A 17,284-nucleotide genomic window follows, 5' to 3' on the forward strand; every position below is an offset into this window, starting at 1 on the left:
AATGTTTAAAGAACACTGAATTATGTAGGATGATTTGAATACTTTCATCAATATACCTACATCAGGAAATCAACGATATTGAAACATGTCTGAGGTTGCTGGACTCTGTAACTTCACAGTTGATGTTTATCAGTTTCCATTCATCTTTTAAGTATTAAAGACAGAGGGCTGCCTGGAATGGTGGAAAGGACATTAGTTTTAATACCAAACCAACCTTGAGTAAAATCCTGACTTCTTAAGGTATGAACATTTGCCATTTATCATTGGAAAAATAATTTAACCTCTTAGATCCATAGTTTCTTCATCGGCCAAGTAGGAGAATCGTATGCCCTGGCAGGGTGGTATGAAGAATACGTGAGATATGCTGTGAGTATTTTGGTACATGACAGGTATTAAAGAAGTAGAAGTTCTTCTTATTTTCCTACTCTCTTTAGAAAAAATCAGAAAAAAAGGACTAATTTTCTGTTTACTATTAAGAAATTTCCCCATATATAATTACTTTAATGTCTTATTTGATAAAATATTGATACACCAGATGTTAAATAGTATTTCACTGGTTCAAAGCAGTAATTGGATATTAAAGAGTCCTTTCAACTAAATAGGTCATGTTCTGTGAAATACTCTTTTTCTTGTTCAGAAAGAGAGTGAACCTTACTCAAACCATATGAACACAAATTTAGTGAAGTTGATCAAATCATAAAACTTTTTGGTTATTTATTTATATTTTATAAATATTTTATAGAAACTTGCTAGAATATGACAAAAACTATTACCTAGAATCTGTTTTAAATCACTGTGTTTTACCATGTTAAATTAGTTACTCAAGCTTGAAATCTATAGATTTTCATTCTTTTTATCTTCTTTATTCATTTAACAAATATGTGGTGAGTTGCTATTACATGTAAGACACTGTTCTAGGCTCTTAGCATATGTCAGTGATCCAAACAGACAAAGATCTCTGATCTTGAGAAGTTCATATTTCAGCAGTAGGAGACAGTACATCTCAGAAAATAGTAGAGAAATGTGAAGGGTGCGTGGAAATATTTGGATGTGGTGAGGGGAGCAGATTGTAGTAGTAAGTAAGATAATTAGGGTAGGAACCATCAAAAACTCGACAATTGAGCAAAGACTTTAAAGAAGTAAGGGGTTTAGTCATACCAGTATTGGGAAGAGCATTCCAGACAGCAGGAAAGGTTGGTGCAGAGATTTCAAGGCAGGAAGGTAGATGGAGGGATTAGTGATGGGAGTCCTGATGCTATCCTAAGCACTCTGGCACTTCCTTGTGAGTAAAGTAGGCAACTATTGGGTAGGGGTGGCAGGACCTGATTTATCTTTCAAAAGAGTCACTCTGGCTGTTGTGTTGAGAATAGACTCCAGGAGGAGAACAATAGTAAATGCTGGGTGACCAGTTAAAAATCTATGGTGAGAATTCAAATGAAAGACAATATTGGCTCAGGACAGGGTGGCAATAGTGGAGGGGTTGATAAGTGGTCAAATTCTACACAAATTTAGAAAGTACGTCCAGTCTGGTATTAGGACACAGGATGTGAGAGAAAACAAGGAGTCAAGTCTAAAGTTTTTCACTTGAACAGCTGGAGAAATGTAGTTATGACCAGTCAAGGTGGAGATGGTTGCTGGAGGATCAGGTTTGGGGGAAAAAAGATGAAAAGTTCTATTTTGGAAATGCTGACTTTGAGAGGTCTGTTAAATACCCAAGTAAAAATGTTGAGGAGGCAGTTAGATGTCTGACTAGAGTTAAGAAGAAAGAATCAGGCAGGAAATAGGAATGTTGCCTGTATTTGGGGTACTTTATGGTTAATGTCATGTTGAAGAATGAAGCACTGAATGGGTGGTGTAGAAGGAAAGGTGGCCAGCTACAGAGCCCCTGAAGTTTCTTCTTGTCTGTTTCTGGTTACTTTTAATCAGTGATCAGCAAATCAGAAAATTGTATATTTGAAAAACATTTCATTTTGTCAACCTTATATTATCTTAACTGCTCCTAAGGTCTCTTAGGACCAATGTGGACCCTACAATAACACTTGGGAAGTAGACACAAACACATGTATTTCCCCAACACTGTATGGAGATAATTGTCTCCATTTATGATAGGAAAATTCAAAAACTGTAACATTAAGAACAGAAATGTAAACGTCCTATAGTCTACTATTTGGCCGCTTCCTGCCCAGTAACTAGTTTCCTGACATTAGTCATGAAAGATAAAACCATTTAAAGTTCAAATTCAGATAAAGTTTCACATAAAATAGTGGTGGTTTTTTTTGGGAGGGAGGGTAGAGGGTAGTGATTGCAGGCACCAAAATGGAAAGTCAAAAGAGAGAAACTAATTATGTAAATTGTGTTTCTTGAAGGCATTTAGAATTTTTAATTCACATACTCTAAGTATCTGAAAGCACATTTAGTTCCTGTTTGGAGAGATGAAAGCCTTGCCATAGCTTCATCTGCAGGCTTGTGGCAATGTTAGCTTCTCCCGTGTGTACGTGTACTGAAGAGTGGAAGTGGCTGAGTGGGCAGTTGGCAACCATTCATCGCATTGATTGCAGTCATTCATAAAACCCAGCAGCGCTGAGGGCGGAGTCAGGAGGAGCATTCCCCTGAGGCGGTTGCAGAATGTCTTATTTGCATAAATCTTCAGTGATGCTTCAGTGATGAGGGAATGCTCACATGCAGTTAGAAGACTGTCGAAGAGCCCCAATCTGATAAATCTGAGTAATTAAAGACTGCAAAAAATAAGAGGTCAAACTCTTTGAATTCCTAGTCCTTCAATCTGTGGTAATTCTGGGAAGTCATCATTGTGGCAGCTTTTGTGGTCTCCTTATGTCGGGCTGAAGGAGTGAATTACACACAGAGACAGACCCCTTAAAAGCTGCAACATACTGAAATATCATTGTTGTGTCTCTTAAAGTATGAGGGGTTTATATTATTATACCAAGTCTAATGCATAGGAGATAGTGGAAATTGCTGAGGTTACACAGTTTCCATATGTTAAAACGGTCAAAACTATTAAGGTTTTATCCCTCCAAACTATGATCCAATTCAATTATAATTTTAAAGAAATGGTAATCCACACAAGCAAACAAAAATCTTGTGAGTATACTTCTGATGTGTCTTACTCTGAATGTAGGGTACTTTCTTCCTTTTCTTTCTTATATCTAGAAAAAATGTTAGCTTAAAAAGAAGTCAAATTAGAAAATGCAGGAATATTTATTGCTATGATTTAGAACCCCTGAAATTGAGTAAATAGCAACCTGAAACAATTAGTTTCCTCCCTTCAAAACGCAGATTCAATAGCTAGCTACATGGCTCTAGTCTTGAATATTTGCCCTGTGGCCAGGATATATCTTATTATGGAAAATGTGTTGTTTTCCTGTTATATTCAGATTAATTCTAAATATATTGCTTTTGAATATTAATGTGTTTATTTTTATTATTCAATAAAACTTTAAAATTCAAAAAATTGAATGAAGTTTTTATCAGAAAGATTCTATAACGTACATAGACAGAAACAGTATATTAACTTGTAATTTTAAATCAAAACCACTGGGACTTGCGATTAGACAAGAATTTTCTTACAAAGATAGGGCCCTTTTTAAATTGTTGTTTTGTTTTATTTTTTTATTTGAGATGGAGTTTCGCTCTGTCGCCCAGGCTGGAGTGCAGTGGCACGATCTCAGCTCATTGCAGCCTCTGCCTCCAGGGTTCAGGCAGTTCTCCTGCCTCAGCCTTCTGAGTAGCTGGGACTACAGGCATACCCCACACACCCGGCTAAATTTTGTATTTTTTTAGTAGAGATGAGGTTTCACCATGTTGGCCAGCCTGGTCTCAAACTCTTGACCTCAACTGATCCACTGGCCTTGGCCTTCCAAAGTGCTGGATTACAGGCATGAGCCACCACGCCCAGCAGATAGGGCCTTTTAGTCAGAAAAAAAAATGTTTGCTTACAAACCTACCTTTAGTGTTGCTTAATACCTTATATTTGTTAGGAAATAGTTACTTCAGCACATATTTTTAAAAACTCTTAAGAAGTAGATTTGTTTTATTTGAAAGCTTTGTATGAATACCTAAGACTTGAGGGGAAAAAAAAGAGATGAATGAAGATTTCTCATAGATTTAATTCTTTAGAATTTTTCCAAGTTGGTGATATTTCAGATATTTTCACAAATCAGTGCATGTAGATTAAAAATGCTGCGGCCGGGCGCAGTGGCTCATGCCTGTAATCTCAGCACTTTGGGAGGCCGAGGCGGGTGGATCATGAGGTCAGGAGATCGAGACCATCCTGGCTAACACGGTGAAAACCCGTCTCTACTAAAAATACAAAAAATTAACCAGGCGTGGTGGTGGGCGCCTGTAGTCCCAGCTACTCAGGAGGCTGAGGCAGGAGAATGATGTGAACCCAGAAGGTGGAGCTTGCAGTGAATGGAGGTTGCACCACTGCACTCCATCCTGGGCAACAGAGCGAGACTCCATCTCAAAAAAAGAAAAAAAAAAATGCTGCATATGCTATTTTTAGTTAAGTGAGAATTGCTAAAGATTTTCGAATGCTATGAAGTTTAACTTGCTGGACATTTTAGCTTGTGTAAGTTATATTAAAATTTCAGAGCTCAGAAATCCTAGGACATTACACTTCCCTAGCAACTGCCTTCCTGAATGTTTTCAAGGCTGATGCACGATTGGCCTTCTCCCACCACACTAGGGAAAGAACACAAGGCTTTGTGGTTCCTGTGGATGTTGTTGACTCACATCTCTTGACCAATTCATTGAAAGTTTAGCATCAACTCTTGATGAACACCACGTTTTAAAACTTTTATGCCAAAGGGAAGGTGTGTTGAGGTTTTGAAATGGCATCGTTTTCTTTTCTTGTCATGTTACATATTGATTTCGGAGTCTTACTGACCTTGTTTGGAATGAGCAGTGTGTGTGTGCACGTTTCTGTGCGTTGTGTGCATGTTTTCCTGTATTATTTCTTTCAGAAGTGGAGAAATTTGCCATGCAGCCTTAAGCTCTGGGAAAACAGTTTATCTACCACTGCCTCACCAGTAATCCACTTCTGGAATAACATGACTGGCCTTAAATATGAGCAGGGTAGTCAAATCTCCAAGAAGCCTCCATGAAAGCTCTTAAGAACCAGATTCATATTTGAAGCCTTCTGGATCCTAAGGGGCATTCTGTTTAGCAAAGACTAAGATGTGAGGTCTAAGTTTTATAACCAAGCCATCTCTATTCAAAGCCATGTTTATTTTAAAGCTTTTGAGGAGAAGGAATATCTGAGCCATCCATGTTCATCCTCAGGTGGAGGTGTTTTCTGATTTCTGCCAGTAAATGCCACCAGTGCTCTATAAGCCCTGTTTTCATGAAAGTAGGAATATCTCCTCCTGCTGCCCTTTGGAGCTTTGTTATATTGTCTACCATTTGCATTTATTTTGTGATGGATGACTTAAGGCACAAAGACATTTAATTACTTTTTTTCCACATTTTGGAGGTATCTTTTCTTCTTTTACACACACACACACACACACACACTCTCTCTCTCTCTTTATATATGAACATTTCTTTGATCTCTTCCTCCCCTCCTAGCATGGGGAAATTTTGAACAAGGGGGATGCCTTGAGGCCTCTCAGATCTTTTTGCACAAACAGAAAGACCTGTGTGGTGATTGATGGTGTGAAAGAAAAGTCTGTATTTTTTAGTAAAATAGCAAAAGTCACAGAATATCCTGCTCAAAATTTAACATATCAACGCAACAGCTGTTCATATTTTTAAGCTTTCAGGCGTCTTCATATGGTCACGCCAAAGCTTTCAGTAGCTTTTCTGCTATGGGAAAAGCTGCTGACAATCATGTTATTGATGCTAAAAGGAAAGTCAAATACAGAGGCTAGCACAGATTTTATTCGGGTATAATTGAGCTTTTGGAAGCCTGAGTCAAAGATTTCCAACTCCAAGGGCTTTGCTGGGGCCCCAAGGTTAATATTGAAGGGGCTTGCAAAGACTTTCCCTTAGATTGTTTTTCAGTACCGTGTTTAATTTCTAGATGTGTTCTACCCTTTTTATAATTAATAGTGCGTTGTGCTGTCTATCATGCGCCCCAGGTGTGTTGTCAGGGACATGGCGAAGCCTGCTGCCTGCAAAACACCAAGAAATGCTGAAAACCAGCCCCACCAACCTTCACCGTGAGTATGGCATTGGTTTTATTGACTGAAAATGTCGTCTCTTACACAGATCATGGTTACAGATTTATTCACATTGCATGTGAGAGTAGATACTCTGGCTGCTCTTGTATATGTAACAAAAAGGCTACTATTGAATTAGATAAAATTAGCTGAGCTCTGGATTTAATATTTTTGTTAAGTGATGTTTCTAATACCATATTGAAAGGATTAAACTAGTTGGAGAAAAGGGACAGTTTTCTTAGGGCTCTAAAATGACAGCAATTCTTTTTTGTTTGTTTGATTGTTTTAGAATTGGAATGTGTATGAGCTGGAATATAACAACTCAGGGAAGTACGGAGGCAAGATACAGACAGGGTGCTGAGTGGGGGCCAGTGTGTTTAAGGGAAATGCATAGGTAATCCACTATCTAACCTTCAACATATATTATTTAAAGGTAACTGACAATTTTTAAAAGTTGATTGTCGGCTGGGCACGGTGGCTCATGCCTGTAATCCCAGCACTTTTGGAGGCCGAGGTGGGTGGATCACCTGAGGTATGGAGTTTGGGACCAGCCTGGCCAACATGGTGAAACCCCGTCTCTACTAAAAATACAAAAATTAGCTGGGCGTGGTAGTGGGCACCTGTAATCCCAGCTACTTGGGAGGCTGAGGCAGGAAAATCACCTGAACCTGTGAGGCAGAGGTTGCAGTAAGCCAAGATCATGCCCCTGTACTCCAGCCTGGGCGACAGAGTGAGACCCTGTCTCAAAACAAAAACAAAAACAAAAGTGGATTGTCCATCTAGTTTCATTTTTATTATTGAATTCTTAAATGTAGATTCTAATGATTAATTAAATGACCAACAGAAAGAGTCTCATTCACATTTGAAACTCAGAGTTGACTGATTTGATTTCTTCTCTACCCCCTGCTTTACCCTTCATTTGGTCATTGAAATGCTTATATTTTGTATATTACATACAGTAACGTATCATTTAAAATTATTTATGTTTTAGGATATGAAATGTGGTAAATTTCAGGAGGCTTAATAGGTGTTATAGGTTTTACCCCAATAAGTATACTTGTATATCATCTTCTACATTTAATCAGTATTTTCCAAGAAATAAAAATAGTTTTGAATTAGCAATAGTAAAAATGATTGATAATCACATTTTAAAAAGTACAAACTTGGAAGAAGTACTTTAAATGATGTTGTCATTTTTCTTTTTCCTGTAGATATTCTGACTGTATGTAAAGCCATTTTTGTATGATGGAACTTTTTGGATAATTCATAGAAAACTTACATCCCCAGTTTTCATCTTATATTCTAGGAATTAGAAAACATTTTATTTATTTTAGAATTCAAATTCTTTGAGGAATTAACATTGATTTTAAAATCTCTTTATATTCCACATATCAAGGTTACATTTTAATTGGTCTCACCTATCCCAAAGTTCATTTTAAATTAGACATTATTAGATATGAACTAGCATTTGCCATCCTCCAAAACAAGACATTAGATAATTTTTCTCTTACTTTGTTTTCACTTTCACAGTTGTAGAAATCTGTTGTCACTTTAACTGCACCTAGTGGAAACTTCCCTGTGGCTCTTTGAGTTTAGTGGCCGAGAAGAAGCAACTATAGATTCTTTGGATCCTGCTTTTTGACAGTCTCTTTGCTCACTCAATTCTTTTCTGTTTAAAATAATGAACTTCTCTGTCGGTGACTTGAAGAATTTAAAGTTTGCTTTCATTCATTATGATAGCTGATTCTCTGTAGAGAGTAATGTTTGTGAATGGAACTCTCCATAGCCACATAAATCCCTTTTTAGGTTAACATGGAAAGGACAAAAATAAATTGGGAGGGGGTAATTGAGGACAGGCTTTAGCTTATAGATCAGTATTTTTAAATTTGTAATTTATGATTTTCAGTGGGTCTGAAAATCAATAGAGGCCAGTGACCAGACCTCTTTTAATATTTTTTTAAAAAATAAAAGACAATAGAAAATATGAGTGCCTCCCAGGTTAGTATTTTAGGACAGAACTTAGATTTCTCTATATGGTAACTGTGTCAAAGTATAAAATTTAATAAACATTGCAGTTATGAGGATTGCATTAATGGGTTTTAATTAGAGGAATGGCATAATCAGATTTGCTTTATCAGTGGATGTGTGTGTGTATAGATAATATGTATTATTTGCTTTGGGAGAAGTAGGGAAAATGGACTATGAATGTGAAGTGGGCAAAACTAGAGACAAGTAAATCAATTAACAAACTATTGCAATAGGCCAGGCAGAGATAATAAGGTCTTAACTTAGAGGAAGGAGTAATAGAGGTTATGAGAAGGAGACATTTCAAGAGCTAAGTGAGAAGTAAGATGGGCAATGCTTGATTGCCAGTTGAATATGGGTTGTAAGGAAAGAGTTTAGGGGCATTACCATATTAATGGCTTGGGTGACTAAGAGCCACTACCAAGAAGTTGAATTAAAGCTGTAAACCAAATCTAGGCATAGATGGTGTATTAGCCTGTTTTCATGCTGCTGATAAAGACATACCTGAGACTGGGCATTTTACAAAATAAAGAGGTTTATTGGACTTACAGTTCCACATGGCTGGGGAGGTCTCACAATCATGCTGGAAGGTGAAAGGCACATCTCACATGGCAGCAGACAAGAGAAGAGCTTGTGCAGGGAAACTCCCCCTTATATTATCATCAGATCTCATGAAACTTATTCACTATCATAAGAACAGCATGGGAAAGACCTGCCCTCATGATTCAATTACCTCCCACTGGGTCCCTCCCCCAATACATGCGAATTCAGGATGAGATTTGGGTTGGGAACACACCCAAACCATATCAGATGGACAGTGGTGAGTTCAGATTTTCATATAGTGATTTTGTAATACCTGTAAGTTATCCAAGCATATGTATCTAACAAGATGTTGGCTCTGTTAACCTTTAGCACTCAGTTAACTGGGGAAATAGATGACGTCACCAAAGGATACATAGAAAAAAAATAAGAGCGAGCCCTAGGTAAAAGCAATGTTTAAGGAATGGGTAAAGTATGAGGGCCCCCAACTCAGCCAAGAAGTAGTAGGTAAAGAACCAGAAGCCAAGGTAGCAGAGGGATTCAAGGGGACTGCCCAACAGTGTTAAATGCAGCAGAAAATCAAGAAATAAGGGATGAAAAGTGTGCTTTGGTTTTGGCCACATAGAGGCCATTGGTGGCATTTACCATAGCATTTTCAATATATAAATGGGTGGAAATGCTGTATTTCTGTAGGCTTGAGGAGGAAATGAGAAGTCAGGAAAAGGAGAGGGTAAATGTACATGACTTTCTCTAAAAGCTCAACCGAGTAGGGAAAAAGAAAAAGAGTGGTTGGTAGAGAGACAGGAAGCAGGGTGATAGTACTCATATCACTTGGTATATTCTATTATGCAAGTCTAGATTGATGGATACACATGTCAATATACTTTATATTTTTGATAACTATGTATATAAACTATCCAAGTGTTCCTTTTAAGTAATCGTTAAAATGTCACTCAGTCATATTTTAAGCATGCTGCCTGAGTTGTCATCACTTAATCAAAGTAATAAATATATTAAGATATTACTGGAGTTCAATGAATTGAGTCATATGCCTGCTATTCCTTGGGTATAAGATAGAAAAATGAGATATATAAATGAGATAGAATCTTTTTCTTAAGAGTTTCTTCTCAAGTTGGTAGAGGAGAGCATAGTTAGATAATCAAATAAATTACAATACTGAATAATAAATACAATACTAAAATGTGTTTAAAAAGAGAAAATTATTCTGTTTGGGCTTGATGTGGTCAGGGAAAGATTTACAGAGCTGCAACAGTAATACGGATTTTTTGTTTGTTTGTTTTTTGAGACAGAGTCTCGCTCTGCCACCCAGGCTGGAGTGCAGTGGCATAATCTCAGCTCACTGCAACCTCTGCCTCCTGGGTTCAAGCAATTCTTCTGCCTCCCAAGTAGCTGGGATTACAGGCATGTGCCACCACACTCAGCTACTTTTTGTATTTTTAGTAGAAACGGGGTTTCACCATGTTGGTCAGGCTGGTCTCAAACTCCTGACTTCGTGATCTGCCCACCTTGGCCTCCCAAAGCTGGGATTACAGGTGTGAGCCACTGCGCCCGGCCAGTAATACGGATTTTAAAGACTGAATAGTTTAGTAGGTACTCAAATTTAGGTACCATCTTCCAGAAGCAGAAAACAATTACCCTGAGACCCAGAACATCAGGTTGTGCTGGGGTAATTTAAACCATATACTGACTACTGGAATCTGTATGCATTGTATTTTTCTCTTATTTGGTCTTGAGGTCTCTCTCAAGAGTGGCTATACACTCTAGCCCTGTGTCAGTGGGGCTCCAGGGGCATGGTCATGGATGTTTACAGTCTGCCTTTCATGGAATAGTTCTTCATCTTTGTGAAGGGCCTAATGCTAAAGTGACTGACCTGTGACCAAATGCCCCTCTCAAAGGAAACTTGTTCATAATGGCAGATACCCCTGTGGCTCTTAACTGACCTGTGTCCAGTTTATTCCTACCAAGATGTCGGGAGAGTTGTCCAGGAGAGCCCTGGCTAGGAGGAGAGTTAGGTTCAGGTGTGTCAGTCAAGTGAGACACAGAGGAGGCAACACAATAAAACACATGAAATAACAGAAGCAGTGTGTCACTGACAGATCCTAGCCAGAAGGGGCCAGCATGCCTCCAAGGGCCAATAGGAAGCTGGGAGCTGTCTTAGAAATACACGTGCAACTAGCTAGTGGAGAGCAAGAGAGAGAGAGAGTGAGGGACTCACAGGCCAGAGCCTTTTCTGGTGTCCAGGCTGTTACCCACGCAGGTTTTCCTCATGGAGTTCTAATTGGTCAGTGTAGAGCAAGGGGGCGCTAGCTCAGTGGAGTCATGCTGTACTGAGAGGTGGTCCCTGTGGCATATCTGGGGAGGTGTTGGGGGTCAGTGGGCAAATCACATAGCTTTTAACTAGTTGTCCCATGGGAGTTGTTTCACCAGGAGGCAGTTGTATGAGGTAGATCTGGATTGATCACCTTAGGGAACAGGGAGGAGGCAGAGAACTGGCAGCTGTGCCAATGGTGGCTAAGCTCTGCTTCTGGTATGAGAACGTTCAATTTATATTTAAAATGGATGCCAAGGTAACATAAAATTATAGGAATTCACTGCAGTGTGTGTGTATGTGTGTATGTGGTTTCGTGGGTGGGTGGGAATTTGTGTGTGTGGGTGCATATGGGTGTAAGTGTGTTAAAGAGAGAGAAAGATCAGAGGCAGGAAGTGCTGCATCAGAAGAATAGGACAGTTATCTAATTTGGAGAAAATAAGCAACTCGTACCTTGGCTTTGGTTTTACTTTTAATACTGCGTTTTATTTTGAAATTTGATTTAAAATAATGTTTTTTGTGTGTTTTTCAGAGTTATCATGGATTTAAAAAGTCCGAGAAAGACTTGGCTACTCTTCAGTCTCAGGCACATATGTTAGGGGGACTAGGTAGGAGAGGCAGGAGGTAGAGAAGATTTGAGAAAATTTCACGTGTGGTATAATTAGAGTATAGTGATTCATTAGATGTGATAAGAAAGCAAAGGAGGCAAGATAACTCATTTTAGCTCAAGTGATTAAATGGATATGATAAAATCAAGAAGAGAGCTAATTTAGGCACTAAGGCAGGTTTACACACAGCATTAGATTCGAGTATTAGTAGCCAAGGAAATCTCCAATTGCAACACTCAGAAAACAGTTGGCTATTCTATTTCAAACTCAGGAGAGACTTAGAAAAGATACACTAATTTGTAAGCAATTACCTTATAACATAAATTATTAAAACAAGTGAAATAGCATTGGGAGGAGGTGTAGAGATAAAAGGAAGGAATATAAACGGGTGATGGGTGCACCAGGTTCTCACAAATCTCCACCTAAAGAACTTACTCACGTAACCCAAATACCACCTGTACCCCAATAACTTATGGAAAAATAAAATTTTTTAAAAAGCCGGACACCAGTGATATCGAGACATAAGTGTTATGTCATTGTTTAGCATAGAGTAGGTGATAAACATATGTTATTAAAAATTCTGTCAATATATAAACATTTCATATATGCACAAAATAAACAGTCTATAGTGGGTATAACCAGTACTTAAATGAGGATTGGAGGACTTAAGAAAATTATGCAATGTCATGCAAAAACAAACTTGTCCTGGTTTTTCTGGAACTTTCCGTATTTTAGCACTAAAACTCCCATGTCCCGAGAACTTCTGTTAGACCTGGGCAGACTGAATGGTTGGTCACCCTAGAACTAATAAAGTTAGAATTTGAAGGTGAAAATCCAGAAAGACAATATGATAGCCAAGGAAAAACTATGCTTAGCCAAATTATGTTTGCTTTTCTGTGGAAGGTGACATTATCAGGAGTGAATTGAATCATGGTACATGAATGAGTAAATTCTGATTTTTTGTTTTGTTTTTAGTTTTTGCTGGCGATTACCTGTTTTTAAAAAATTGAGATACAACACACATACCATACAATTCACCTTTTTAAAGAGTACAATTTAGTGGTTTTCAAAAAGCTGTGCAGCCATCATCATTATGTAATTCAGGAATGTTTTCATCACCCTGAAAAAGAAATTTCATACCTTTTAGCTTTCATTACCCCATTCTCCTCAAAATACAGCATGTGAAACCATTACTTTCTATATTTATGAGTGTGCCTATTCTGAACATTTCCTATAAATGGAATCATATTATATGTGTCTGTTTATATCTGGCTTTTTTCATTTAGCATAATGTTTTCTAGACTCAGGGCATGTATCTGTACTTTATCCCTTTTATTGCCCAGTGATTGTATCGACGTATCAGGTTTTGTTTATTCATCCATCAGTTAATGGACATTTGGATTGTTTCTACTTTTTGACTATATTATTAATAATATTGCTATTGGCATTTAGGTACAAGTTTTTGGGGATATGGATGTTCTCAATTCTCTTGAGTATATACCTAGGAATAAAATTGCTGGGTCATATGGTAACTGTATGTTTAACTTTTTGAGGACCTGCTAAGCTGTATTTCAAAGTAGCTGCATTATTTTACATTTCTATCAATAAGAGAATTCCAATTTCCCTAAATTCTTGTTAACACTTGTTATTGTCTGTCTTTTATATTATGGACATCCCAGTGGGTATAAGGTAGTGTCTTACTGTGGTTTTCATTTGTGTTTCCCCAGTGAATAATGATATTGATGAACTTTTCATGGGCTTATTGGCTATTTCTATATTGTCTTTGGAGAAATATCCATCAAAATATTTTCTTCAGTTTTAAGAATAAAATTGAGTTTTCTCTAAAGATGATCTGTCTTTCAAAATATGAGTTATTTGTCTTTTTTATTTTTGAGTTATAAGTGTTCTTTACATGTAATGGATAGAAGATCTTTGTCACATAAATGATTTGCAATATTGTCTCCCATTTAGTGAATAGTCTTTTCATTTTCTTGATAGTACTTTTGAAGCACAAGTTTTTAATTTTGATGAAGTCTAATTGATCTGTTTTTTCTTTGGTTATTTGTGGTTTTGGTCTTGTATCCAGGAAATCATTCTCGTATCAAATGCCATTAAGATTTACCCCTGTGTTTCCTTCTGAGAGTTTTATACTTTTAGATCTTACATTTAGGTCTTTGATTCATTTTGAGATAGTTTTTATATATGATGTGTGTTTTTATACGTGTGTTTGTGTGTATACTTTTCCCATAGCAGATTAGGAAATATATATTTTTATGCTTGAAAATATGATTTCTCATTTATAATCACATATCTCATATTACATTTATTTCTTACATCAATTAAAAGATTAAACAAAAGTGTGAATGGGTCTTTGATTTGTGAATAGTTGGATAAAAGCTCTTGTCATTATTTCTCTATGACTTTAAGCTCTGCATACTAGACATGATCTTCAGACTGCGTGGTCTAATGTTCACAACTCTGTGTCCTACAATAGCGGATGGCAGAAATGTCAGGGACAACATAAAAGAATGGATAATCCACTTGTAGACTGTTACCACCTCAGACACATCCCCATCATGAATATAATTTCTCTCAATGTCTGGGAAAGACCCTACAAACATTGGAAACTGGCCCACCTTTCTCTGTTTTGGGAGCTCTTACCCCTTTGCTGCTGCTGAGCCATGTGGTCTTTCCTTCACTGTTAAAACAGCTTTGGCTGAGAAAGTAGCGTTAAAAGGAAGAGAAATGAATTTCTTCAACTGGTGGAAGAGTACGCAGTAGAGGAAACAATTCACTGCTTTTATGCAATGAATTGGCCTATTTATTCTCTCTTCAACAAACATTTAGTTTGTACTGTGTGCATAACATATTGCCAGGGACTGGATATTATCGTGAACAAAGCAGAGTCTTTGTCCTTGTAAAGCTTGGGGTATGGGAGGAGACAATCTAAACAACAACAAAAAATAGATGATAAAACCCTTCACTTTTAACAAAGGCCTAACCTGAATGCAATGAAAGAGAACTACACTGGGAAAACTATTTAGAAAGAATGCTCAAGGAAGGCTCTAAGAGGAGGCGACATTTAAAAAGAGACTTGAAAGATGAGAAATCAGCCCTGTAAAGAGCCAGGAAAAGGTAATTCCAGGCAGAAAGGATGATGGTATGTGAAGTGGTCCTTATGTGGAAAACAGAGTATCATGTTTAGGGAAGTAAAGAAGGCCAGAGAAAGCAAGTGGGGAGAAAGAGGGCAATGGCTGAGACAAGCGAGGGTTCCATCCTAGAGCTCTTGCGGGTCTTTGGATTTTATCTAAGACTTATATTGAGAAACCCATAAAGCACTTTAAAGAAGGGGGAATCATGATCCAGTGTTGTGTAGCAAACGGGTTGTAAGGAAATAAGAGAACTTTTAGGAGATGGTTGTGGCAGTTGGGGCAAAATATAATGGTGGTCTGGACTCTACTGGTGGCAGCTGAGATGAAGCATGTGGAATTTGGCCACATGCCAAAAGTCATGAAGTTTTGAAAGCAATGAGGGAGAATAGAGAAGAGGAACTTCTGTGCACTAAGGGGAGGAGGCTCTAATCGTGTGTCTAATCTCTAATATGCTTAAGAGGGTCACTGTTCTTTGAATGCGGAATGCATATGTACATATTTTCTCATGAAATCCTAAGCATCCTACTATGGATGCAATTGTATCTTAAATGGTATCTGTTGTTGAATACTTTAGAAATCTCACTTGTATTACTTTAGGTATACTTATATAGCACTTCGAATATTGAAGGCAAAAATTATGAAGACTAAAATTGAATAAAAATTGAAAGATTGCTAGATTTTTCCACTTATTTAAACTTATTTAAAGTTTTTTATTGTGATTTTTTTTTACTCTGATATTCTGTTGGGACAGAAGATTTAATAATTTTCTAGGTGTTTGGATACCTGTGAAGAAACTGATTTTTAAAATATATGCTAGATACAAATATTGCACCTTTTAAGAATATATCTCATTTACTGAGTAAAATTCAGTCAAGAAGAAAAAAAATATGTCATATGCAAAGGATCTTTTAGTCATATATTTTATCATAAATGAAGTTATTTTTCTGAGACAGGCCTTCTCTGTACTATATTTAGCCATGTTTATAACAAAATTGCATTGAGTTTCAATTTCTTGCTTCATTAAAAGTTGTTTTCACATAAAATAAGAGATGTTTAATGTCACAGGCTATAGTTGTATTACCACCTGCAGTAGGGATCAATATCAATTTTCTATTGATATTAGAAAAAATGTCCAACTAGGAAAAAAAATGTTTTCACCTTTTAGAATAAAGTCAGTAGAGCCAGCAATTTGAAAATAGAGAATTCTAGGAACACTGACATTTCCAATTCATGGTTATAATTAGGAAGTGACAGAATTTTAAAAAATTGTGTGGCTTTTATAGTCTTCATTCTTTTTATATGATCTGCTGGCTTATGCAAATCGTTCTATGCCAATTCACAAACTCTTACAAAGCCCCTTTTTCTGCCATAACTATTTTAATGATAATATTGTGTTTTTCTCTTTCTGAATGCTCAGAGAAGATGGTGCCCTCTTCAATTTCTTGACTATTAAAAGCGTTTAGTTCTGGAAGAGTAGAACTTAAGTAGTTCTACTATGTATGTGTGTGTGTGTATGTGTGTGTAACTAAGGTCATGCAAGCCCAAGCAGACTTTTGATTGAGTGTATTTAATGGCAGCTTTACATTAAGCCACATGATGTGGCAACAACTGAGATTTGATGATGCTTGTACTTAGCTGGCATATGAAAAACAAAACATGACCTATGTTAGTGGCTTGCCCCAGGGTCACCCAGCAGGACAGGGGAAGATAACTGGATTCTAGACCTGAAAATCCGTGAAATTTTAGACATATACATGACAGCATTGTGTATTCCATAAAGTACTATATAAATATTGTTCATATATTCTACTCAAGTAGCAGTGAAAAATCTCTACATTATTCATTTATTTCGTTAATTTAACAAATATTTACCATGATCTTACAGTGTACTTGACACAATTTGAGAATAATTTTTTTGGTCAATCTTCTCAAAACATAGGCTGTATCTTTATCTCTGTATGTTTCTTATTCAGGGGAATGATGTAAAAATGCGTAGAATCACTTTTTAGAAGGTTATATTCCATGACACACTACACCATTATGTATCAAATGCTCCTTACTATGCATGAGTAGGGTAGCCAGGAAACGTGTATTTGGAAAATTTTCCTAAGTGATTTTGGCATATTCTCTTGATTTAGAATCACTGATATGTACCACTAATATGCTCAGTAAAAGTGAAGATTAGATGGGATAGGTGATAATTTTATAAGTCAAAATTAATGTGAATGTCACTGAATTGGACCTCTGTTTCAAAACTCATGTACAGATGTTGCAAGGATAAATAAATATTGGCAATATTATTATTAGAAAGTTGCTGTGCTTCAGGGCTCAGCCTGGTTACTCTGTGAATCACTGCTATTTCCTCTGCTCTTCTACAGAGTCATTTGTCCAGGATGAGAACAGTCTGCCTGTGCCAAGAAAATAGTTGGTTGTTGTGAAAAAACAGGA

At 37.1% G+C, this 17,284-nt stretch overlaps 1 protein-coding gene across 20 annotated transcripts in view; it reads left to right on the top strand.

Moving 5' to 3' along the window:
- Positions 1–17,284, top strand: part of RIMS1 (regulating synaptic membrane exocytosis 1) — a 515,969-nt gene that overhangs the window by 75,827 nt on the left and 422,858 nt on the right. For all 20 annotated transcript variants that reach the window (XM_054491261.2, XM_054491259.2, XM_054491257.2 and 17 more), the window contains exon 2: positions 6,102–6,182. In XM_054491261.2, the coding sequence (XP_054347236.1) occupies positions 6,102–6,182 (81 nt within the window). The remainder of the gene's footprint in view (positions 1–6,101; positions 6,183–17,284) is intronic.

Source organism: Pongo pygmaeus, chromosome 5, assembly GCF_028885625.2.
Source record: "Pongo pygmaeus isolate AG05252 chromosome 5, NHGRI_mPonPyg2-v2.0_pri, whole genome shotgun sequence".
In the NCBI taxonomy this organism is placed as follows: Eukaryota; Metazoa; Chordata; class Mammalia; order Primates; family Hominidae; genus Pongo; species Pongo pygmaeus.